The 24,178-nt window shown below is 43.1% G+C and overlaps 1 protein-coding gene across 1 annotated transcript; it reads left to right on the plus strand.

Annotated features, from left to right (window-relative positions):
• The first annotated feature begins 1,431 nt into the window (after positions 1 to 1,431).
• LOC123750723 (uncharacterized) lies at positions 1,432 to 5,571 on the plus strand. The gene is made up of 3 exons (XM_069334222.1): positions 1,432 to 1,486; positions 3,999 to 4,577; positions 5,066 to 5,571. Exons 1-3 carry the CDS (start codon positions 1,432 to 1,434, stop codon positions 5,569 to 5,571), a joined length of 1,140 nt encoding a protein of 379 aa, XP_069190323.1.
• Positions 5,572 to 24,178: the final 18,607 nt, after the last annotated feature.

Below are 24,178 nucleotides of genomic sequence, written 5' to 3' on the forward strand. Positions count from 1 at the left end.
TATGCAAGAATGGGAGAATAAATGATTACTGAACTTCAATTCACATAACTTCAAGGTCATCGTGATTCAACTGGTCAGAGGGCAGAGGAGCATCATAGTAAAAGTGGAGAAGTTTACCAGAGCCAGTGAGAGAAAAGTGCCACGACACCGCGCCATTCTACAGAAGCATATGTAAATATAGAAGTTTCATCAGAGGAGTCGAGGCCTCATTCTCCCCGTCCCTCACAAGGAGCGGTGTTTCATCAGAGGAGTCGAGGCTTCACCTTACCTTCCATCACCATAAAAATCTCTGGTGCTCAGAGCTTCAACGACTCTCATAAATGTTGAATGGAAGCACTGGAGATGGGGGAAAAAATCCCGACAGATATATATTTATGCTGAGAAGGACCGCTGCCGGGGAAAAGAAAACTGTGCTTGTGGACTGGGGGCTTGCAATGAGTCCTGTGATGCAGAATCCGGCTCTCGGAATGACCAAACTACGAGTCCCCGGTTCGGTTCTCATTTCCCAAGCAAGCCACGAATAAAACTGGTCATATGCCAACCCGTTCTCGCAAATTCGTAAAGTCAATATTGACTTATTAACTACGTGCATAGGTGATATACTAAACATAATAGATACCCTTAAAAAGATTCATAGAAAACACCGACCTTACCTAACCTTGTTAGTATCTTAAGATAAGCATCTTATTGCTTCGTAATTACAATTATTACTTAACCTATACCTATTATAGGTTAGGTAATAATTGTAATTACGAAGCAATAAGATGCTTATCTTAACATACTAAGTAGGTTAGGTAAGGTCGGTGTTTTCTATGAATCTTTTTAAGGGTATCTATTATGTTAAGTATGTCACCTATGCACATATTTAATAAGTCAATATTGACTTATTAAATTTGCGAGAACGGGTTGCATATGCAGGCGATGAGTCACAATAACGTGGCTGAAGTACGTTGACCAGACCACACACTCAAAGGTGAAGGAACGACGACGTTTCGGTCCGTCCTGGACCGTCCTGGTCCAGCCAAGACAATCTACTTGAGAATGGTCCAGGACGGACCGAAACATCGTCGTCTCTTCACCTTCTAGTGTGTGGTCTGGTCAACAAAACTGGTCATCAGTGCGTCAGGAATAGGAATATTTTTTAGAGTTTCGTGGGGAAATTATCCATCATAGAGATATATGTACTTGATGAGACGTTTGTCACGCTTGAAATGCAATTGAAAAATCAAAATTAAAAAGGTCACAGATGCAGCAATAGACACCACATAGAAAATTGAACCAGGGTATAACCTATTTCCCGTTGACGCTATGGAAGGCGGTATACCACGTGGCTCTCAGGTCTATCACATGTTAGGAGAGTATATCCCTCCAGTACAATAATTATTTGGTTGATTGGTTAGCTCGAATGGTCGTAATTGAGTGTAACCAACTATGTATAACCAACTGGCTGCTCGTGTAGACAGCCTACAAAGCTTCAAAGAGAACTGTATGTATATGTCCGATACAATAATTTACTTGTAATTGGTCCTGATAAAAATAGAAAGCAAAAAAAAAAAAAAAAGGCAAATACATAATTTGTTGTGTGGTTGATGAATATATATTTGATGATTTCAACACATCATCAAACTAGCAAATGAAATTACCTGCCCGTGTATGCCACAAACAAGTGCCGTATAAAGCTTTGACTTAATTAAATTAATCTTTGAATAAACACAGCCAGAATTTGATGGATGAATTAATTTATAAATTACGTATATATATATTAAAAATTTAGTACATTCAGGCCCACTCGTGCGTAATTCCGAACGCATGCGTACGGAAACGTACAGCAATCACTCGAATCAAGCATTAGTAACTGTAAACACGATTTATGTAAATATATATATATATATATATATACATATACATATACATATAATATATATATATATATATATACATATATATATATATATATATATATATATATATATATACATATATATATATATATATATATATATATATATATATATATATATATATATATATATATATATAATTTCACCATCCCCATTCTCTCTCTGTCTTATCTCTTACTTCCCTCTCTCTCCTCTGTCCGTTCCCGTCTCCTCTCTGTCACTCACTACTGTTCAGCCGAACCATTTGGGCTGGACGGTAGAGCGACGGTCTCGCTTCATGCAGGTCGGCGTTCAATCCCCCGACCGTCCATCAAGTGGTTGGGCACCATTCCTTCCCCCCCCCCTCCACCTCGTCCCATCCTAAATTCTTATCCTGATTTCTTCCTTATAGTCGTAATGGCTTGGCGCTTTCTCCCAATAGTTCCCTTCTCTTCTGTCCCTTTTCCCTTCCCTCTCACTATCTGTCCCTTCCGTCTCTGTTAACTCACATTAGTATTTCATCCCATAACTAGATTTTGGTCTTTTTTTACACACTCTCCTCAAACATTTTCATCTCCATCTGCCTCCCTCTTCCTTTCCCACGTGCCTCTCACCCTACTCCTCTTCCCTCATCTCTCACTTCCTCCCATTCCCTCCTTCTCCTCTAAAGAACTCCCTCATTCTCCCTCTCCCATCACCGGATTTAAAGTCGCAATTTCCTGGTCCCGAGAACTAGGCGTGTTAGCAGCTCTGAGGACAACGGCTTTGGCTTTCAACACCACCCCCCTTCCCTCTCTTTTAACCCCAACCCCCTTCACCCCCTTTCTCCAAAAGACCCCCCTTCTCCAAAAGGACCCCCCCCCCTCTCTCTCCCTCTTAAAGACCCCCCTCCCTATTAAAGTCGAGCCTTCTCCAAGAGCGAGCTCTTGGAGAAGAAGAACTCCCCAAACCCACTCCAGGTATAGAGGGATAGGTAAAGATTCCTCTAGTGACCCTCCCTTCCTCTTGATCCTTTTAGTCCCGGTGGTACAGCCGAGTTAGCTCTCGACTCGTAATCGGGAATTGCGGGTTCGAAACCAGGCCGGGAGAGAAATGGTTGGGACGCGTTTGCTTTCGTGTAATGCCTTTGTTCACCTTGTAGTAAATAGGCACCCAGGCGTTAGTCTAGATATCCTGTGTGATGGGAAAGTTTTAGCTTCATAAAGCTGCTAGTTCTTGACACACACTGTGTAACGCTTCATATAGTCTAGGGCAGCTGTATATATGACCAGGTACCTTAGTGTGACACAGCTGGCTCTTGACACACACTGTGTAACCCTTCATATAGTCTAGGGCAGCTGTATATGTGACCAGGTACCTTAGTATGACACAGCTGGCTCTTGACACACACTGTGTAACCCTTCATATAGTCTAGGGCAGCTGTATATGTGACCAGGTACCTTAGTATGACACAGCTGGCTCTTGACACACACTGTGTAACGCTTCATATAGTCTAGGGCAGCTGTATATGTGACCAGGTACCTTAGTGTGACACAGCTGGCTCTTGACACACACTGTGTAACGCTTCGTATAGTCTAGGGCAGCTGTATATATGACCAGGTACCTTAGTATGACACAGCTGGCTCTTGACACACACAGTGTAACCCTTCATATAGTCTAGGACAGCTGTATACAGACTCAGACTCTGGGAAAACGAGAAGCATCTCAGCTGGGAGAGTAATCTGCACCTTCATCCTATCTAATTATTTGTGTTTTCGCTGTTTCTTTCTCCTGTTTCATCATCATTATCACCATCTGTCATCATTATATTTACTATCATCTATCATTATCGTTTTGTACGTCATCCTTACCCTTTCGTCCTCATCCTAATGATCCTCATCCTCCACATATTTCTGATATTCTTCATTCTACTCATCGTTCTCTTAATCCTCATAGTTGCTCCTGCTCCAATTCTACCACCTCGTCCTCCTTCCCCCTCTCCTCTTCCTTCTCTTCCCCCTCCTCTTCTTCCTCATCTCCACACCGTGAATGAAGAGAGTGGATGCTTCCTGAATTTTGGTAAATCTTACCCCCCGTCTGGAAGATGTAATTCAGAGTAATGATCATTGATTCTGCCAGTTTTCCAACTCAACTTCTGGCTGTATAAGACGGACTGTGTATCAGGGCTTTGGGGCGGTGTATCAGGGCTTTGGGGCGGTGTATCAGGGCTTTGGGCGGTGTATCAGGGCTTTGGGGCGGTGTATCAGGGCTTTGGGGTGGTGTTTCAGGGCTTTGGGGCGGTGTTTCAGGGCTTTGGGGCGGTGTATCAGGGCTTTGGGGCGGTGTATCAGGGCTTTGGGGCGGTGTATCAGGGCTTTGGGGCGGTGTATCAGGGCTTTGGGGCGGTGTATCAGGGCTTTGGGGCGGTGTATCAGGGCTTTGGGGCGGTGTATCAGGGCTTTGGGGCGGTGTATCAGGGCTTTGGGGCGGTGTATCAGGGCTTAGGGGCGGTGTGTCAGGGCTTTGGGGCGGTGTTTCAGGGCTTTGGGGCGGTGTTTCAGGGCTTTGGGGCGGTGTATCAGGGCTTTGGGGCGGTGTATCAGGGCTTTGGGGCGGTGTATCAGGGCTTTGGGGCGGTGTATCAGGGCTTTGGGGCGGTGTATCAGGGCTTTGGGGCGGTGTATCAGGGCTTTCGGGCGGTGTGTAAGGGCTTGGATAGTGCATGAGAGCATGGGGAAATACTTCAGGGCTTTGGAGAGTGTGTAAGGGCTTGGGAATGACTTGCCAGGGCTTAGGGAGTCATTCTGCCCCAAGGGCGGAATGATATTGTATTGTTAGTGAACAAATCCAAAAGGGCCGTGACGAGGATTCGAACCTGCGTCCGGGAGCATCCCAGACACTGCCTTAATCAACTGAGTTACGACAGGGTTAAAAGATTTGTGCCTCGGAGAGGCTACGGGATCCAGTAAGTTCAGTAGAACTTCGGTTTCAACCCTTTTTAACCCTGTCGTAGCTCAGTCGATTAAGGCAGTGTCTGGGATGCTCCCGGACGCAGGTTCGAATCCTCGTCACGGCCCTTGTGGATTTATTCATTTGATGTATCACGTTAGTGTGATCTCTGTGTGTAATTGTATTGTTAGTGTTATTATCGTATTAGGGCGATGTGTTAGGGTTGTAAGAATCATCGCTGTATTACGGTTGTGAAGGTCAGGGCCGCGAGTGCCAGGGCCGCGAGTGCCAGGGCCGCGAGTGCCAGGGCCGCGAGTGCCAGAGCCGCGAGTGCCAGGGTTGGGAGTGCCAGGGCAGCGAGTGCCAGGGCCGCGAGTGCCAGGGCCGCGAGTGCCAGGGTTGGGAGTGCCAGGGCAGCGAGTGCCAGGGTTGGGAGTGCCAGGGCCGCGAGTGTCAGGGCCGCGAGTGCCAGGGTTGGGAGTGCCAGGGCAGCGAGTGCCAGGGTTGGGAGTGCCAGGGCCGCGAGTGTCAGGGCCGCGAGTGCCAGGGTTGGGAGTGCCAGGGCAGCGAGTGCCAGGGTTGGGAGTGCCAGGGCAGCGAGTGCCAGGGTTGGGAGTGCCAGAGCCGCGAGTGCCAGGGTTGGGAGTGCCAGGGCAGCGAGTGCCAGGGTTGGGAGTGCCAGGGCAGCGAGTGTCAGGGCCGCGAGTGCCAGGGCTCCACTTTGGTGGATCTCGCTGAAGTCAGTCGTAAATCTCCATTTTAAATCCTTTGGGAAAGCTGCCGCCGGCACTGTGAAATACTCCACTAAATATTACTGTTCTTCCCGCCTGTCATTGTTTCGTGTGCTTCACTGTTCTTGCTGAGTGTGTGTGTTTTTGTTGTGTGTGTTCTTGTTGTGTACTCACCTATTTGTGTTTGCGGGGGTTGTGGGTGTGTGTGTGTGTGTGTACGTGTTCTTGTTGTGTGTGTGTGTGTGTGTGTGTGTGTGTTCTTGCTGTGAATGTGTCTATGCTCTTTGTGTTTGCTGATTTTTTTGTGACTGATAATACTGTTGTTGTTTTGTATCTCTGAGCACTGCGATTGTCTTGCTGTTGTTCATGTTAATCTGTTATTCTTCATGTTTATCTGTTTTTATGTTCGGCTTTTGTTTATGTTCATTTGTTCTCCTTTGATAATATTAACGTTTAAATTTACCCCTTGTTATTGTTCTACTATTGTTTCTTCTGCTTTTGTTCACTGTTAATTGTTAATTGTTCACTGTTCACTGTTGTTCACTGTAGCTGCTTTAGCTAAGCTGTTTTACTGTTACTGTTTCGTCGTTCTTTGTGAAAGTGTAAAGTAAACTGGGGTGTAGACACAGTAGCGAGGTACACTTCTCGGTGTATGTGTATAACCCTCTTGAGTGAAGGCTTCTCAGGCAGCTTTTCACTGAACTGTCTTTGAACCCGTGGAGCGAGGCGGCTGAATCCGTGTCAATTCAACACCTCCAAGGTGGAGCTAAACCCACGCGGTGCTGAGCAAGTTGGTTGGGGGAGAGGGGAAGTGACGTGAGAGGGGAAGAGAGGGGGAAGAGAGGGGAAATAGGGTAAAAGAGAAGAATCTTAAGCAACCGGCGGTCGTTTGAAGCTTCACTCCGAATTAGCCGACGAAACGCCTCGAAACAGCAAATCTTTACTTTTCCTCTTCTTGAGTGTGGAAGTCAAATTAGCGTGAGCCAAGCCAACACGGTGATGACAAGCGGTGGATTAAGGAGACTCACATCGCGGTGGGAGCAAATATGGACTCCCACGCTGTGATTAAGGCGAATTAACACCCCTCCTTCCCCGCCTCAAACCCTTGATAGTCAGTCCCCCGGCCAGGAGCACCCGGACTGTTGGCTCTCTTGCTGGGATGACTGACTCCAGCCGCGCCGGGAGCGGAGTGGATGGAGTGGAAACTGGAGAGGGGGAGAGGCGAAAGTGTTGAAGACTTGTCTCCGTGGGGATAGACCCAGAAATGGAACAACAGCAGCGATAGCAGCCAGTCAGTCACTCGAAGAAAGGAGATTGTTCGTGGCACTGAAGGGAAGCGTTCTGGCCGCTTTAGGGGCACCAGAGGCTCCTTACCAGTAAAACCCAGGAACACTTGGGCAACAAGGAACTTGCAGTGTTTTACTTGTATAACAAAGACTGGTAACTCCTGCCCGAGTGAAATTAAGACCCGTAACTCATGCCAAGAGTAAGGTAACTTCTTACTCTTTGTAAGTAATCAGTGACTTAGTAAACTAGACCCCACTAATTCCTACATGAGATTAGTCAAAATTAGTAAGTTTCCTCCGAATTCAAACCAATAAATCGTGCTTTAAGAAGTAAGAAACTATTAACCACACACGTAGTAGCTTGAGAAACCATTAACAGAGGGTAAAGAAGCTGTAACCCATCTCCTGAGAAGAGACCTGAAGCTCCTCATCAAAAGAGAGGCCAAGGAAGGGTAAATAAAACCCAGAGAACCCGCCACAATGAGAGGAGGAGTGGACGAAGAAGAGGAGAAGAGGCTTGCTCCTGAGGGAGGAGATGTTGGCGGTTGGTCTTGCCTACACGCGGTATATACAGGGATATATATATATATATATATATATATATATATATATATATATATATATATATATATATATATATATATATGTCGTACCTAATAGCCAGAACGCACTTCTCAGCCTACTATGCAAGGCCCGATTTGCCTAATAAGCCAAGTTTTCATGAAGTAATGCTTTTTCGACTACCTAACCTACCTAACCTAACCTAACCTAACATTTTCGGCTACCTAACCTAACCTAACTTATAAAGATAGGTTAGGTTAGGTTAGGTAGGGTTGGTTAGGTTCAGTCATATATCTACGTTAATTTTAACTCCAATAAAAAAAAATTGACCTCATACATAATTAAATGGGTATCTTTACCATTTCATAAGAAAAAAATTAGAGAAAATATATTAATTCTGGAAAATTTGGCTTATTAGGCAAATCTGGCCTTGCATAGTAGGGTGAGAAGTGCGTTCTGGCTACTAGGTACGACATATGTCTATATATATATATATATATATATATATATATATATATATATATATATATATATATATATATATATATATATATATATATACTTAAATCATGTTTCCCCAACTCTTCGTCTTTCTTGGGATATGTAAGTTAAGCATTTTAATCTCTATTCTTTAACAAGATGTCAGTGATTACCTAAAAGGTAAAATAATTTTCTGATTGCAGTTTCCTGGACTGCCAGAAAGCCTTCGACACAGTTATACACAGAAGTCAACATAAACAGAAAGAACAAGCTGGAAACACTGGTTGAGATCACACCAATACAATCGCAAGCAAAGTGTTGTAGTGAGATTAAGAGAGATCGGGGATGGAGCCACGTAGCAAGCAGGGTACTGCAGGGATCACTTCTCAAACCCAAACTGTTTCTGTTATGATAATGATATAACTGTGGAAGTATATTCCGTCATGGCAATGTTTACAGGCGATGCAAACCCAATGAGACGAGCCAGAATAGAGTAGGATTTCAGAATGGTGTAGGTGGATCTTTACAAACTAGAGAGAGAGAGAGGGTCTTAGAAATTGTTGCTCGAAAGTTAATCCCAGTAAATGCAAGGTGATTTGGTTCGAGTCAAGGTTGTGAAGACTTCAGGGAAAATATATGATGATGGAAAGACAAATCTGGGAAGAGAAAACACCAAGCTAGTCACTGGAGGTACACATTAACAGGCTAACATCAGCAACATATGCAAATCTGGAAGGCATTGTTGTAGCTTTTAGGAACTTGGACGCTGCATGCTACCTATGTGAGACCAATACTAGAACATGCAGCCTCGGTACGAAAACGTCACCTAAAAAAGACCTTAGCTAAAGTAGGAAAAGTGCGAAAGTTTGCCACTAGAGGACTGAGCTGTGTTGAGACTAAAGGAACTAAGCCTCGCCACGCTTTGCAGAAAGAGAAGAGGTGAGATGATCACGACATGTATGATTTTTAAAGACACTGATAAAATGAGAAAAAAAAATGAGCCATAGTTATGATAGCAATTGGAATGAGCTAAATGAGGAAGGAATTGAAGCTAACCTCATTAAGAGCATACATGACACGCAAAAGTCGCGAGTCATTACATTAGGAAACAGGAAAATAGAAAGGGGGGAACCAAGAGCTGAATTTTTGCCATAAAAATAAATGTAGCAAGAGTATGCTATAATAATCTCTCTCTCCCTTTTCCTGTGAAATAATTGTAAAAAAAAAATTATAAGTGAAGGAGTCTCTCTCGCAGACTGTGTCTTCGAGAGAGAGAGAGAGAGAGAGAGAGGGAGAGAGAGAGAGAGAGAGAGAGAGAGAGAGAGAGAGAGGGAGAGGAGAGAGAGAGAGAGAGAGAGAGAGAGAGAGAGAGAGAGAGAGAGAGAGAGAGAGAGAGAGAGAGAGGTGTGTGTGAGTGCAGCATCATGAGTGTAAGCATGAGGCACCTGTGACAAAGACAAAGCTGGAGTAAAACACACCTAGAGTTACAGACCGAGACTCACAACTTTTCTTTACAAGAACGAAGCTATTTTTGTAAATCGTGTAAATCCTGGCAACCGACACACTCTTCTACTTTTTCTTTTGTAGTTCTTAAAAGACCTCTGCTTTTTTTATTTATTTTTTTTCGCCGTGAAATATATTTTTTTAATTTACATTTGTAATTGCCTAGTATTTTTGTATTGCTTTTGTACGTTAAATGGGATTAAAATTAGCGAGACTCTGGATAATAATACATGCTCGAAGATATTGACCAAACGGAAGGCTGTGTGTTCAAGAGCGCTCTATAGATCACATTTCCATTCTTTGATTGGTTATTGGGCACCGGTGACGTCAGTAAAATTCTGTTCTTTGATTAGCCGGTGACTGGTGACGTCACAGCATATATATTGTGATTGGTTAGTGAGAACTTCTGACGTATTCAACTTGTCTTCTCTGATTGGTCATTGGGGGGGGGGGGGCACTGGTGGTGGTAACAACATGTTCTGTACTGGTTAATGAAGAGAAGGGTATTGTCAGGAGAAAACGCCAAGACATTACGACTATATAGCACTGGGATGGCATCAGGATAAGGATTAGGGATGGGACGGGGGAGGGGGGGGGGGAAAGAATGGGACCCAACCACTTGGTGGACGGTCGGGGATTCTATCGTCCAACCCAAGTGATTCGCCAGGGTAAGGGATATTACACATTTATTTCAATATTCGTAATATTGTTAGTTGTAATGAATGCGATAAAATATTTTAGCTGACACGTGTTGCAAAATGGTTTATGCTTTCAGACTTATGAAACCCCGAATATCAACTAGGAGGCCCGTCCTGCCTCCTCTCGCCCGTCCAACGATATCCTAAGAGGAACACTTCCTCCTGCCGATATCCTACGATATCCTATAGGACCTCCCCTCCTCCACCCCCAATATCCCCGCGAACGCGGACTCAATGTCCTGAAAAGTGTTGGGGGGTAGAGTCCGCTCCCCTCCCCTCTCTAGGTGGGGCGCCGGGGCCGCCATTTTTCACCCAGCAGGGGGCGGCTCTCCCCTACCCCCTTCCCCAGGTTCTTGGGACAATATACTCCCCGTCTTGATAGTGTTGTCGTGGCTGCCATAGTCACCGCCCTAGCCACGCCCTCTTGGTATTTTCACTTTAAAATACGACTTTGGAGTGGTGACCGGTGGCTGTAAACAGAGGGATCACGGTTCGTAATTTTTGGGAACACTGTTCGTAATTTTTGGGAACACTGTTCGGAATTTTTGTTGTTCAGAAGTATCAGGTAAAGGAACAAAAGACAACACTTTAACACCTGTAGAGAAACATGTGTCGATCCTGAAGCAGTGGAAGTTCCTGAGTAAAAGACAGCCCCGCTCCTGTGCCAGGTAAGTCCACTACGGGCTCACCATAGCCCGTGCTACTTGCCCCGCTCTAGTGCCAGGTAAGTTACGAGCTCACCATAGCCCGTGCTACTTGCCCCGCTCCTGTGTCGGGTAAGTTACGGGCTCACCATAGCCAGTGCTACTTGGAACTTGTTCCGAGTAGCTGAATCTATAACAACAACAGCAGCAACCGAATAAAAAGAAATACCGTAGAACATATTGAAAAAAGCAACCCATACTTCACCTTTAAAACAAACTACGCTACTAAATATAAAACTGCAACGAACATCTATGCAACACGCAGGGAATTCTATGTCTCAAAATAGAAAAGGAAAAAAATATACCATGAAATCTTTTAGCATAAACGAAGTATCTTTTTTTTATAACAAAAATTTATGCAAAGGAATGACAAGTACTCAAAAGCTTTTACAAAAAGTTGAATATGACGAGTTGTAGAAGATGAAAGTTGCTAAGACAAAGCCGGCAGAAGAAAAGATGCAGGACTTCAAAGGCTAATTTGCTGGCCAACCAGCTGAAGGAAGGAGTCTCGAACGACGTAACTCAACGGGGCTCCTTATGATCCAGGCGGTGAGCACCAGAGAGATGTCAACCTCAAGGAACGTCAAGAGACGCAGTTACTGACGTCTCTTGAGTTACCTCTTTCATCAAGGCTCAAAGGATGGCGTGGTGGAGGAAAGGTTTTCTCCCGGAAAAACTCACGTTGTATTATGAAATTAGAAAACAAAATTATATAGTCTGTGAATATATTAAAAATAAAACTCCATGTTTGTGTGACCACAGACCGTACGATGGGCCTAGTGAGATGTGACGGGTTGTGAACGCGTACGGGTCAGAATCAAGCCTGTTTTACAAACTGAAGTTCTTCTTTCAGAATACCGAATACCTCACGACACGGGAATCTCTTAGGCGTGTATTCTTGCGTCCCTGCGTCATGCGTCTCTGCGTCGTGCGTCTCTGCGTCATGCGTCCCTGCGTCATGCATCTCTGCGTCACTGCGGCATGCTCAGGACGCAAGATACCTAGATCATCAACTTGCTTTTGGAAACAGTGAAGGGAATGAAGCCTCGTCACTCGGGGTGAGAGATATACTGGTAAATACTGGTTCAGTAACATGGGTAAATACTGGTTCAGTAATTTGGGTAAATACTGGTTCAGAAACAGGGTTGTTGATTTGTGGAACCAATTGCCGCGTAACGTGGTGGAGGTGGTGTCCCTCGATTGTTTCAAGCGCGGGTTGGACAAGTATATGAGTGGGATTGGGTGGTTATAGAATAGGAGCTGCCTCGTATGGGCCAATAGGCCTTCTGCAGTTACCTTTGTTCTTATGTTCTTATATTGGCATACTATGCATGGTAGTACCAGATATACTATGCGTGGTAGGGCAAAATATAATATGAACGGTAGTACAACAAAGTCCACCTTTTGTTCAACGTTACTCAGCTGATATCTCGTAAACTAGATATATATATATTTATAAATAATTTTATTCATCAAAATAATTTATAGTTATTGATTGGAATCATTCGTTTGTAATTTTTCAAAGTGCACTTTTCGACTGTCTGGAAGATATTAATGACTTTCTAAGACTTAACATGGCCTTTGATATTTATCTGTCACGAATCTTTGACAATATTCTTATTCAAAAATTGTATACTCTCTTGAGTACATTATACTCTCTTGAGTACATTGTAGAGAGTGAGGCACATTTTATCAAAGCCAAATTCTAATGACGTTCTAATGGAACTAAAATTTTATGTTAGACTTTTTTCATTCCTCGGAGCTCTGCCTAAGCCTACTTGGCTTCAAATTAACAAACAATACTGTCAAGTCCATTTCTTCACTTACTTTCACTGTCAACCGTAACTCAACTTACCAGCAGAGGAGCCATTCAGTCAAACTTGATTGGGCGAATGAATAGGGAATGTTTCTTTGGCCAACTGTGTGTAAACATTAATGCTTTCAGTATGCATGTGTGTGTATTAGTACTCATCATACTTATTAATGCAACCATGCTTGCATGTGCAAATGAACATGTGTGTGTGTAATGCAACCATACATGTGTGTATGTGTATTGGTATATCTGCGTGTAATATAACTAATCTCTCTCTCTCTCTCTCTCTCTCGAACTCGAATTTTACCAGGCCTGCTGGTGTGTGCCTCTACCCTCACCAGATGGCAGCAAGAGTGTGCAAATAGGCCTTGTAAACATTTGGTCAGAAAGGCAGTATAAAATATGGCTGAATTTCCTGAGACAGTTGTTCATGTTTTGTACCTCGAAAACTGTATTTTTTTTGCAGTCTTCGCTTCTTCCTTCTTAAATATTTCTTGTGTGTTCACTCCCGTCATGACTCAAGCTATATATATATATATATATATATATATATATATATATATATATATATATATATATATATATATATATATATAACCCTGAATTTTTTTTTACCAAAAAATATAACTTACCAGTACCCAGAGAGGATAAATCTGGCATCTCATCTCCTGACCATGGAGCGTGACACCAGCATCAGTTGGCTTGTGTGGATGCTGGAGATCAAAAAGCTCATTTGTTTATAGATATTATAATTTTTTTTCACCTGAAAGCCGTGGTGGAGGGCGCGGAGAGACGAGCTATTTGCTCATTCATTTCGTTTTCCAAGACATGTTAATACTGAGTAACTCGACTGCTTTCAGATTTGTAGCGTCTGCTTGTTGGTTTCGTGAGGTGTGCACCGATTTTGGTTCGTTGGGTGAGGGTGTGTTCGGCTGGTTGGGTGAGGGTGTGTTCGGCTGGTTGGGTGATGGTGTGTTCGGGTGGTTGGGTGATGGTGTGTTCGGCTGGTTGGATGACACAGATGTAACATGACTATACATCTCAACCTCATTAAGCTGCACTTAAACACCTGCTTGATAATGTGTGTAAACATGATAATCCTGTTTTTATCAACACCTTTTTAAGTACTGTGACGGGAAAGTGTTGGAGTGTTGATGTTCGGCAGTCCTCCAATGGCAGGTGTCAATGCCTGGTCACACTTACAAAAAAAAAAGATAGACTGCTTGTCTGTTGTCTGTGGTAAGTTAGAGGGAGGAACGCGTAAAACACAAAGTATGAACAATGAAACTTTAATATATTTACTTTAAACATAAATGAAAATAAAGGCAAATCTCGGGCAAATGACTAATGAAATAAAATGACAAAGATAAATACAAAAAACTCAATAGATTAAATAATGTTGAAATGGTGCTGAGAATATCGGCTATGGCTGAAACCTCCTTTCGTATACGAGCTAATGAGCTAGTATGCCAGAGAGAGATGTCAACGCTAAGAGCACAAGGAATATTCTGAAGTTGATAGCTGGTCAGGCTCAGACGTCGACTCGGGTAGAGGGCGCCGAGGTGCGGTGTGCAGGTGCGCGGCTGGCGAGTCACCAATCAGGGGCAGGCAAGCTGGTGAAGGGTAGTTAGCTGGTTTGATGACGAGCCGGCGTGTGGAGTGGGGAGATCTTGGATACGTTTTGCCTCCTGGTCAAAACGTTTTGTGCTACCGGTGACGTATCTTGAATGTAGCATCTTATACTTGTATTTTTGGCGTAACTTGAAGTAGGGAAGAGCAGGCTCAATCTCTCTTGAAAGAGATTATCGTCACAGTACTCTTTATCTTGCTTAAAATCACAGGAGAGGGAAAGAGTGTATTGACATTATATATTAAATGCAAATATTTAATCAGGGAATCGACAGCTATGTACTTATATGACAGACAAGGGAAACAAGTACTTAAATAAACATACAGGGATTATTTAAAAAAAATATTAAACACACCTTACTGTCAGGCAAAATTCTAATCAACGAGGCAATCTGTTGAGGTAGCAGCATTCTCAGAGTAGACCTCAGGGATAAAGAAGAAGATACTTATAAAGAAGACAACAGCAGTAATTTCCAAGACTTCATTCCACTTGTTTCTTGCCCTTAAATCTTCTTGCCCTTAAATCTACTCTATCATTTAAATTAACACACTTCACCAACCTAGGTTACAAGATATGCTATTTTCACTGTCTGAGAATTTCTCTCGCGTCTCTTCGAAATTGAACCAAACCCGGTTGAATCCTTTAATTTCTTTTGAATCAGAATTCTACAACTAATAACAACTTGCTTGTTGGCTAGGCTGTGCATCCTAGTATATTGGTTGGGTTTTATATGTTTGTATGTTGACTGGCCTGCTCACAGCCCACTGCGGTGCCTTATGGCCTGAGAACATCTTTTATCATCACTTCAATCCATGATGTACAGACAACAAATCGTGTCCAGTTGATTCACAGCACCCCAATCGTCGTCTCATTCCCTCTTCCCCTTTCTCCTTCATCTAGTGTGTTCGCATCATTATTATTATTCTCTCTTTTTCCTCGTCATTTATCCTCATCATCTTCCCCCCATCCATCTTACATCCACGTAGTTTATCCAACACACGTAAACAAACTCTCTGAAAGTTCATTAGTCACTATGTCATTTTTCATGCTTTAGATGATGTTCCGTCGTCTGTACTACGGGTCTCGCGACGTGAAAGAATGGATCTGACTCGCGCTTATTTCCTCAGACGTCCCATGTCATTTGTGCAGCGGTGAAAAGTTAGCTCAGAGTTCGGACCCCGCGAAGGCAGAGGAAAGTGAGATGGATCAAGAGACAGCCACCATCGTGTGGGTACACGTTCACAAGCATGAGGAACCTGGTTGCTGGTTGAGGAGGTTGTGTCTGGTTGTGGTGGTTGTGTTTGATTGGTTGTCTTGGTTGACTAGTCAGCTGGATAAAGAGCCACTCGTCTCACACTTCTGTTTTTCGTCTCTTAACAGGAATCTCAATTCGTCACAAACTTACCCAAATCATTAAAATTCTTGTGGGACTGAACAACTGCATTATTGATTATAATTTCTTTATTTATTTAAAGTGAATCAATCCCATGGTATAGAGTGGTATGTTATATACTCTCAAAACATATAGCCTAAAATTCAGTTCCTAAAATCATAGCCTAAAATTGTCAATTGAGAATATATATATTTTTTTAATTTGCTCAGCCGGTGAATTACATGTAACATATAGACAAAAATAATTAGAAAACATATTTAAACTTAGATAATTTGTATGGAATAGATTAAGCGACAGGAATTAAATTAATAAGGCAGTTAAAAAAAAAACATTTCATAAAACATTGTGCCTATCTTCAGTTCTACATCAACAGAATCTAGAGCAAGTCTGAATCATAGTTTAAAACACAGGTCATGTAACAGGGATCTAACTTAAACAAGATATAAACTGCTTGTCAGGAAATAATTTCTTACTGCCAGGATCACTGAAATAATACCAAATAACCCAGTACATATGGAACATATATATGTACTATGTTAGGCTTTCTCGAGTCCTCTACATGTAGACTTTTCTTTGTCCACAACAATCCACATTATGTTCAAATATTTTATACATGTTATATGTATATACTATGTTGGAGGATAAATTACACAGGGTCAAGGGTAATACAACTGTAGTTCACCTCAACAGCAACAGGAATACAGTAGTAAATACATTAATGTATAATTAACTACTGCGCCAGCCTTCATTATACACAGTTAAAAGGCTTGTAATTGGATTTGTAACTATTTTGTAGATGAAACATTATACGGATGAAATTGTAACTCCAAATTAGACTTAGTTAGGCTATTACCATACAAAATGAATTTTCGGATTAATCTGGCGGGTGTGCGGGTATGGGATTTTGAATGTAGCATTGTATAGCGTTTACAACACACAGGGTGGAATGAAATTTGCGCCGAATGTAAGCACAATGTATAGGTCTTTTGTTGTGAAAATTAAATTCATTCCGAAATTATGTAAGTGTTAAAGTGAGTTAGTGGTTGTTGTTAGTTAGGCTACTATGGTTTATCTATCTAGCTAACAATAAATATAGCTAGATGGTGGGGTAAGCTCTCTCTCTCTCTCTCTCTCTCTCTCTCTCTCTCTCTCTCTCTCTCTCTCTCTCTCTCTCTCTCTCTCTCTCTCTCTCTCTCTCTCTCTCTCTCTCTCTCTCTCTCTCTCTCAACTCTCTCAACTCTCTCAACTCTCTCTCTTATCACATGACTAGGGAGGTAGTGGGAGGATGTACTGTATATGGAGGGGTGAGGGGTGTACTGTACGATAACATTTTTGGAGAATTTTTCAGTTATCAGTGACTATTGTTTTACTAGCAAGACAAAAATATTTAGTTTTATCATATTTTACAGGTCATGCCAATCTAAGAGTCACCAGGAAGTTCACAGGGATCCCCATGGCACTATGCCATGATGTTCTCATTTTATTGTAGCTTAGCCTAAGCTGGCCATGTTGGGCACGTATCCAACGCGAATTACTGGGAAAAATTGGATGAGGCTATCCCTAAGCATCTAACCTCCAACCTCGGACAGACATTTCCATTATTTTGGTGATATTGTTTTGTTAAGTGTGGTCTCGGGATTCGTCTGAGCTCGAGTCCTGGAAAGGGATTGACTAGGAGCCAATCCTTAATTATTCGCTCCTGTTCACCCAGCAGTAATTAGCAACCTAGTTGTTAACCGATTGGCGTGTCGTGTTCCAGTAGGTAAACTGGTAGGGTAAGGCTTCTTACTCTGAGCTTTGGGAAAGGAAAGTTCTCTGCTAACAGGAGTAAACAAAGTCATCTGTTCCAGTTCCCACCTGTGTAAAAAAAATGAAAGGGGACCTAAAGTTGTGATTTGGTTTGTAATATATCTGGGTTGAGTATATTTATTATTTAATATTATTCATAATGATGTCTGTATATGATGTACTGGCATTGATTCGGGAAAACCTCTCATCATTGGCCAAGATCAAACCATATCTAGTATTTCTAACTAGGATTTTCTGATTAGTTTATTTCTAACTAGAGATTTTTGGTTTTATTCAAAAGTTTAAACTTGAAATATACTGCTGCTAACCGAGACCGTGTTTCGGGCAACTTTTATTACTTTCAAAGTTGAAATTAGTTGAAATTGCAGTTGATTTTTGTTTTATGTTTTATTCTTAGTTACCACAGAACCTCATTCTTCCATTATGAGGTGTTTTGTGTGAGGGGGGGGGGGGGGGGGCTTGAGTTATTCTTCCTCTCTCTCTCTCTCTCTCTCTCTCTCTCTCTCTCTCTCTCTCTCTCTCTCTCTCTCTCTCTCTCTCTCTCTCTCTCTCTCTCTCTCTCTCTTTTTCTCTTTCTCTCTTTCTCTCTTTCTCTCTTTCTCTCTCTCTCTCTCTCTCTCTCTCTCTCTCTCTCTCTCTCTCTCTCTCTCTCTCTCTCTCTCTCTCTCTCTCTCTCTCTCTCTCTCTCTCTCCTTCCAGTTTGTGTTCTTAGACCTCTTATTCCTCCATTTTCTTATGTATTTTTCGTTTTCCGGGTTTCCTTGTATCTGTTTGTTAACATCTCTGTTTCTCTGAAATAGTCACAGAACAGAGAGATGGAAGACTAAAGAAATTAAACCTTACGTCACATGAAAAACTGATAAAATGAGAGATAATCACATAAAATATTCAGAAATAAAGGTGTTGAAAACCAAGAGATATATTAAATAATATTTTCCAATATCATTTGTGAATAAATTGAATAAAGGAACTTGAAATTCCAATATTTTTTCCTTCAAACAGTACTGGCAACCAAGGGGCTAAGACTTCCTTCAATTGCTTTCAGGCGAGTGACTTCTTCTTTCTCGTTCTTCACTATAACTAACCACCACCTCGTTCCCTCGTCTTCAGCAACACACCGCCGCCTTCATCCTCCCTCCAACAACAACTTAGTATACCAGAATGTTTTAGACTAACACCAATTGCCTTATTTAAGGAAATGTAAAACAGTCTTTCATGTTCTTCACTTTACGCTGGAAGCATTCATTCAACCGTCCTCTCACTAAATAGGTCGCATTTGTAACGGAGTCGACCACTCCGTAACAAAATGCGACCTATTAGGGGGGGAAATGAAAACCGTCGTAGCGAGTTTTTCTTTCATCGGCCTCGGAAGGTTAAGTGGGTTGTTTGGGTGCGTACGTTTGTAGATAGCGTAAACAGTTGCATATTTTACGGAGTGGGAAGAGGGAGAACGGGATGTTCAGCTAAGTCACACTGGCACTCAATTTGGCATGCGTTATTTGTTGTTGTTTAAGATTCGCTACTAGGAACAAAAAGTTCCAAGTAGCACGGGCTAGGGTGAGCCCGTAGGGGTCTGGCATCCATTAATAAGTGCCAAAACCTCACTACCTTATCGGGAGAGTTGAGAGTGGCACTTGCAAACTGCCGTCCCCATATGCACGCACTCTTTTTTTGTGTGTGTGTGCAATTCAAGAGTTGAAAAAGGCATTGTATTTATTGAGGTGTAAAATACAAAGGGTTCGCTGTGAACGATAAAATTTCCAAATGTATATCGCTGAAATATATTTTATTGCAAATGAAAGTGGGCGGGTTGCAAGGGTGTGTAAATAAAGTTAGACTAATGATTATAGCGGCGTGCAGGAAGAAGTAGTAAATCCCCGTGATTTACCAATCACGGCTTGATTGAATGTGGCCGCTGGAGGCTGCTTGGTTATTATGCACCCCATACTCCTCTTGTGAGCGGTAGCGCAAAAATGGGTTACAGAGGGCACAAAAGTTCTTACCCCGGCCTTAGCAGATATTTTTTTGTCAACCGTTTCATTTGACCTGCACACCTTGTAATATATGTCAGCTTGTTGCAGACATCTTTTTATTGCAATGTCTGTATATAAATATAGTTTGTATAGAGTGTTAGCGTTTGTTTACATAACTAGTCCGTTCTTTAAGTGTTGAGATAATGTTGCACTCGTTGTTCTTTCGACTACTTTGCAGGGTTGTTGTTGTTGTTTAAGATTCACTACTTGGAACAAAATGTTCCAAGTAGCACGGGCTATGGTGAGCCCCTATACTTTGCAGAGGGATGCTTGTTAGTGACACTGGTGTGTAGGTAGGAGCCTCCTCCCTTTCCCCCTCCTTTCTTGTATCTTGTTACCACGTTTACCATACTTCCAGGAGCTGGGAAAATCTCCCTTTTCACTTAAGGACTATAACGATCAAAGTTAGAAGTATAGTAACGGCCAGTGCAACTTTTAACCTCCATGGAGATGTATACTCTGTGATCCAATAGCTTCAGTTTCTTCACTGGTACTAGCTGTTTCATTGCTTGTTCCCGTTATTTCCTCAATATTTCTCAGGCACTCATTGTGGGGTTTCTGACATCTTTAACACTGTCAGCTGTTCTTCCTCAGTCATGAACACTACATGGGAACTGACATTTAGTTCGTTGATTTATTTTCCATTTCGTGTATGTTTTTACTTCTGCATACTGTAGTCATTTGGCCCTTGTTTTTATTCAGATTTTTCTCATATATTCTCATATATTCTCATATATTCTCATATATTCTCATATATTCTCATATATTCTCATATTTTCCTTCATATATTGCTGTGTGGTTTCGTTGGGATGTAACACAACTTTTTGTGATATTCTTTCTATGTTTGAGTCTAGCTCTGCTGCATTTGTTCTTGTTCTCTTTATCTCTCTGACCTCTGTTTTTTCCACTACCTTCTGCTGTTTGTTTTAGCTTCCTGGCATTGTATGTAGTGTGTGTGTGTGTGTGTGTGTGTGTGTGTGTGTGTGTGTGTGTGTGTGTGTGTGTGTGTGTGTGTATTCACCTAGTTGTATTCACCTAGTTGTGCTTGCGGGGGTTGAGCTCTGCTCTTTCGGCCCGCCTCTCAACTGTCAATCAACTGTTTCTACTACTACTATTTTTTTTCACACCACACACACCCCAGGAAGCAGCCCGTGACAGCTGACTAATTCCCAGGTAACTATTTATTGCTAAGTAACAGAGGCATAGGGTGAAAAAAAAACTCTGCCCATTGTTTCTCGCCGGCGCCCGGGATCGAACCCAGAACCACAGGATCACGTGTCCAGCGTGCTGTCCGCTCGGCCACCGGCTCCCCCCACCGGCTCCCCTGTGTGTGTGTGTGTGTGTGTGAGACATACCCACACACCCCCAAACAAACACAAACACCCGCAGACAGTGACATACAGACCAAGACCAACGCTGATCCACGAAATGAAGATAAAACTGACTCCCGGTGCCAAGACACACACACACTGACGGCGGGGAGGCCTGGGGGTGTGTACCCTGTGTAGGGCACGCACACACACACACACACACACACACACACACACACACACACACACACACACACACACACACACACACACACACACACTGACGACGGGGAGGCCTGGGGGTGTGTACCCTGTGTAGGGCACACACACACACACACACACACACACACACACACACACACACACACACACACACACACACACACACACACACACACACACACTAGGGAGGTACCCAGCGTTTCCCGGGTCTGGCTGCCTTCCATCTGTCCACCTATTCTTCTATCTGTCCATCTGTTTATCAACTTCATATCCATCCTTCCATTTATCGTCTATCTATTCATCTACCTCTATCCATCCATCAATACATACACTCACACATCTCTCTATCCATACATCTATCCATCATCCTATATATTCATCTCGCTTTCTATCTATTCAGTTATCCATCTGTCTTACCATCTACCCACTCTATCCGTCTATCCATCCATCAATCCATCCTGAGTATCATCTGTCCAACCATCCATCAATCTATACCGCTATATATCCCTCTATCGATCCACCTTTTCCATCTATCCATCCATCAATCTATCGATGTATCTACTGTCTGTCTCTGCCTCTGTCTCTTATATCTTTGTATGTCTGTCTCTGTCTTTGCCTGTCTCTGTTTATCTGTTTCTCTTTCGGTTATAATTTATTAGTAATTATCTATTAATTTATCCATCTATCTTACCATCTACCCACTCTTATCTATCCGTGTGGCTGGTTGCCAGGGAGAGGAGCTTAGTGGTGTGACATAGAAACAAATAATAATTATACATAGTTACCCCCTTACTCTGATAAAGGACTATGACATGAGAAACCTTCGAAGCTGAGGAAGAATCGTCTGGTTTATACGAGTACGGGCAAATTATTGATAGCAGGAAATTTCTGTTAATTTTCCCGAGATTAGAGAATAATGGTGCATATTACAATGAATTTTTTTTTAAGTTAGTGTTGAAAATACTTAGCTGTGTAGCTGGCGGACAGGTCCAAAAATCGTTTTTTTTTTTTGGGGGGGGGGGGGTCGAATGTGGCACTGGCACGTTGTTCCCTTTTGAATTCTGGGGATCCCCGAGCAGCCTATGTTTGTCCCCTACCGCAGACCATTCCCCCTGCCAGTTTGGGTGAGGCTTAGCAGCAGAGGGTTTTTTCCAACTTTGAACAGAGAGACAGACAGACATTCTCATAACGCGTCATCGCGTTACGTAACACTTGCGAGCCAATGGTGAGCGTTACCACCAAGCTTGGTTACGAGTGGTTGAGAACTGGCCAATGAGCATAGCGGCCGCTGATATGTACTCACCTAATTGTGCTTGCGGGGGTTGAGCCTCGGTTCTTTGGTCCCGCCTCTCAACTGTCAATCAACTGGTGTGCAGGTCAATGTGCAGGCGAACACATGTTTATAGGTACATGTTGTGTAAGTGCAGGTGTGTGGTGGTGTATGCGGGAGAGCAGGGATGCTGCAAGATGGCTGGAGGCCCATCAGATGCGTGTCTGTGAACCTAACTTCCTTCTCTCTCCCCAAACTTCCTCACTAGAGAATTAATGACCGAGTAAGTGGACGCATCCAGGAACTTGTCTGGATGGGACGCGGCGTTGACGGTGGTGGCGTTGGGGATGAGGTGGTGGTGGTGTTGGGGATGAGGTGGTGGTGGTGTTGGGGATGAGGTGGTGGTGGTGTTGGAGATGAGGTGGTGGTGGTGTTGGTGATGAGGTGGTGGTGGTGTTGGAGATGAGGTGGTGGTGGTGTTGGTGATGAGGTGGTGGTGGTGTTGGTGATGAGGTGGTGGTGGTGTTGGGGATGAGGTGGTGGTGGTGTTGGGGATGAGGTAGTGGTGGTGTTGGGGATGAGGTGGTGGTGGTGTTGGGGATGAGGTGGTGGTGGTGTTGGGGATGAGGTGATGGTGGTGTTGGTGATGAGGTGGTGGCAGTGTTGGGGATGAGGTGGTGGTGGTGTTGGGGATGAGGTGGTGGTGGTGTTGGAGATGAGGTGGTGGTGGTGTTGGAGATGAGGTGGTGGCGGTGTTGGTGATGAGGTGGTGGCAGCGTTGGAGATGAGGTGGTTGTATGGACTATTGACACACTTATATAGAATTGCCGAAACCAGCTTTCACAATTAGACATCATTTGGAGACGGAGCCTTGATACCGTGTCATCCTTGACACAATTAAGACAGCGGAGATCGCGCCACAGATAAAGGAGATAGTAAAGCAAAAACCCCAATAATTATAGACCGATAACACGAACATCACACTTCATAAAACTGTTCGAAATAGTGCTAAGCTCTCAAAACACATAGTCACAACTTGCTCATAACCCCAGACAACACGGGTTCAGATCAGGGTGCTCACAACTTGCTCATAACCCCAGACAACACGGGTTCAGAGCAGGGTGCTCACAACTTGCTCATAACCCCAGACAACATGGGTTCAGAGCAGGGTGCTCACAACTTGCTCATAACCCCAGACAACATGGGTTCAGAGCAGGGTGCTCACAACTTGCTCATAACCCCAGACAACATGGGTTCAGAGCAGGGTGCTCACAACTTGCTCATAACCCCAGACAACACGGGTTCAGATCAGGGTGCTCACAACTTGCTCATAACCCCAGACAACACGGGTTCAGATCAGGGTGCTCACAACTTGCTCATAACCCCAGACAACACGGGTTCAGATCAGGGTGCTCCAGCGTCTGAACTCGAAAAAAAAGTCTGCGAAAAAAGCATTTCCCGTTTTCTGTGACCTAATGAAAGATGGTCCAAAATCTCTGTAGATAAATAATTTCATACAAGACTAAGAAATCATGGCATAATGTACACAATAGTCCCACTGAAAGATGGGACTATTCAGTTACCCCTGAACAAATTATATGAACATTAAGCTAGTGAGTTCAGATGGGAGCTTTTATACACTCCAAAGGGCACTTGATCAGCCGGGCTGTGATTACTACTACAGACTGCGTCCAGCCGCTAACAGCCTGATTGATCTTATAAATCAACTCAAGATACCGTCAGGGTAATCCGCACATTGTATTGGCTATTGACCCACATGTTGTATTGAGCCGTATGATGTATGATATTATACGTTGTATTGACCAATATTTTGTATTAGCTATTGACCAATGTGTTGTATTATCTGTTGATTAATATGTTGTATTAACTATAGACCAGTATGTTGTATTAACCCAGATGATGTCTA

Source organism: Procambarus clarkii, chromosome 31, assembly GCF_040958095.1.
Source record: "Procambarus clarkii isolate CNS0578487 chromosome 31, FALCON_Pclarkii_2.0, whole genome shotgun sequence".
Lineage (NCBI taxonomy): Eukaryota > Metazoa > Arthropoda > Malacostraca > Decapoda > Cambaridae > Procambarus > Procambarus clarkii.

What these genes read in the sequence shown, in the direction of transcription:
- LOC123750723 (XM_069334222.1), top strand. Translation starts at nt 1,432, where the DNA reads ATGTATAACCAACTGGCTGCTCGTGTAGACAGCCTACAAAGCTTCAAA. An exon ending in ACAAAGCTTCAAAGAGAACT is followed by an intron (nt 1,487 to 3,998) that starts GTATGTATATGT and finishes TGATTCTGCCAG; the next exon opens with TTTTCCAACTCAACTTCTGG. An exon ending in GGTGTGTAAGGGCTTGGATA is followed by an intron (nt 4,578 to 5,065) that starts GTGCATGAGAGC and finishes ACGGTTGTGAAG; the next exon opens with GTCAGGGCCGCGAGTGCCAG.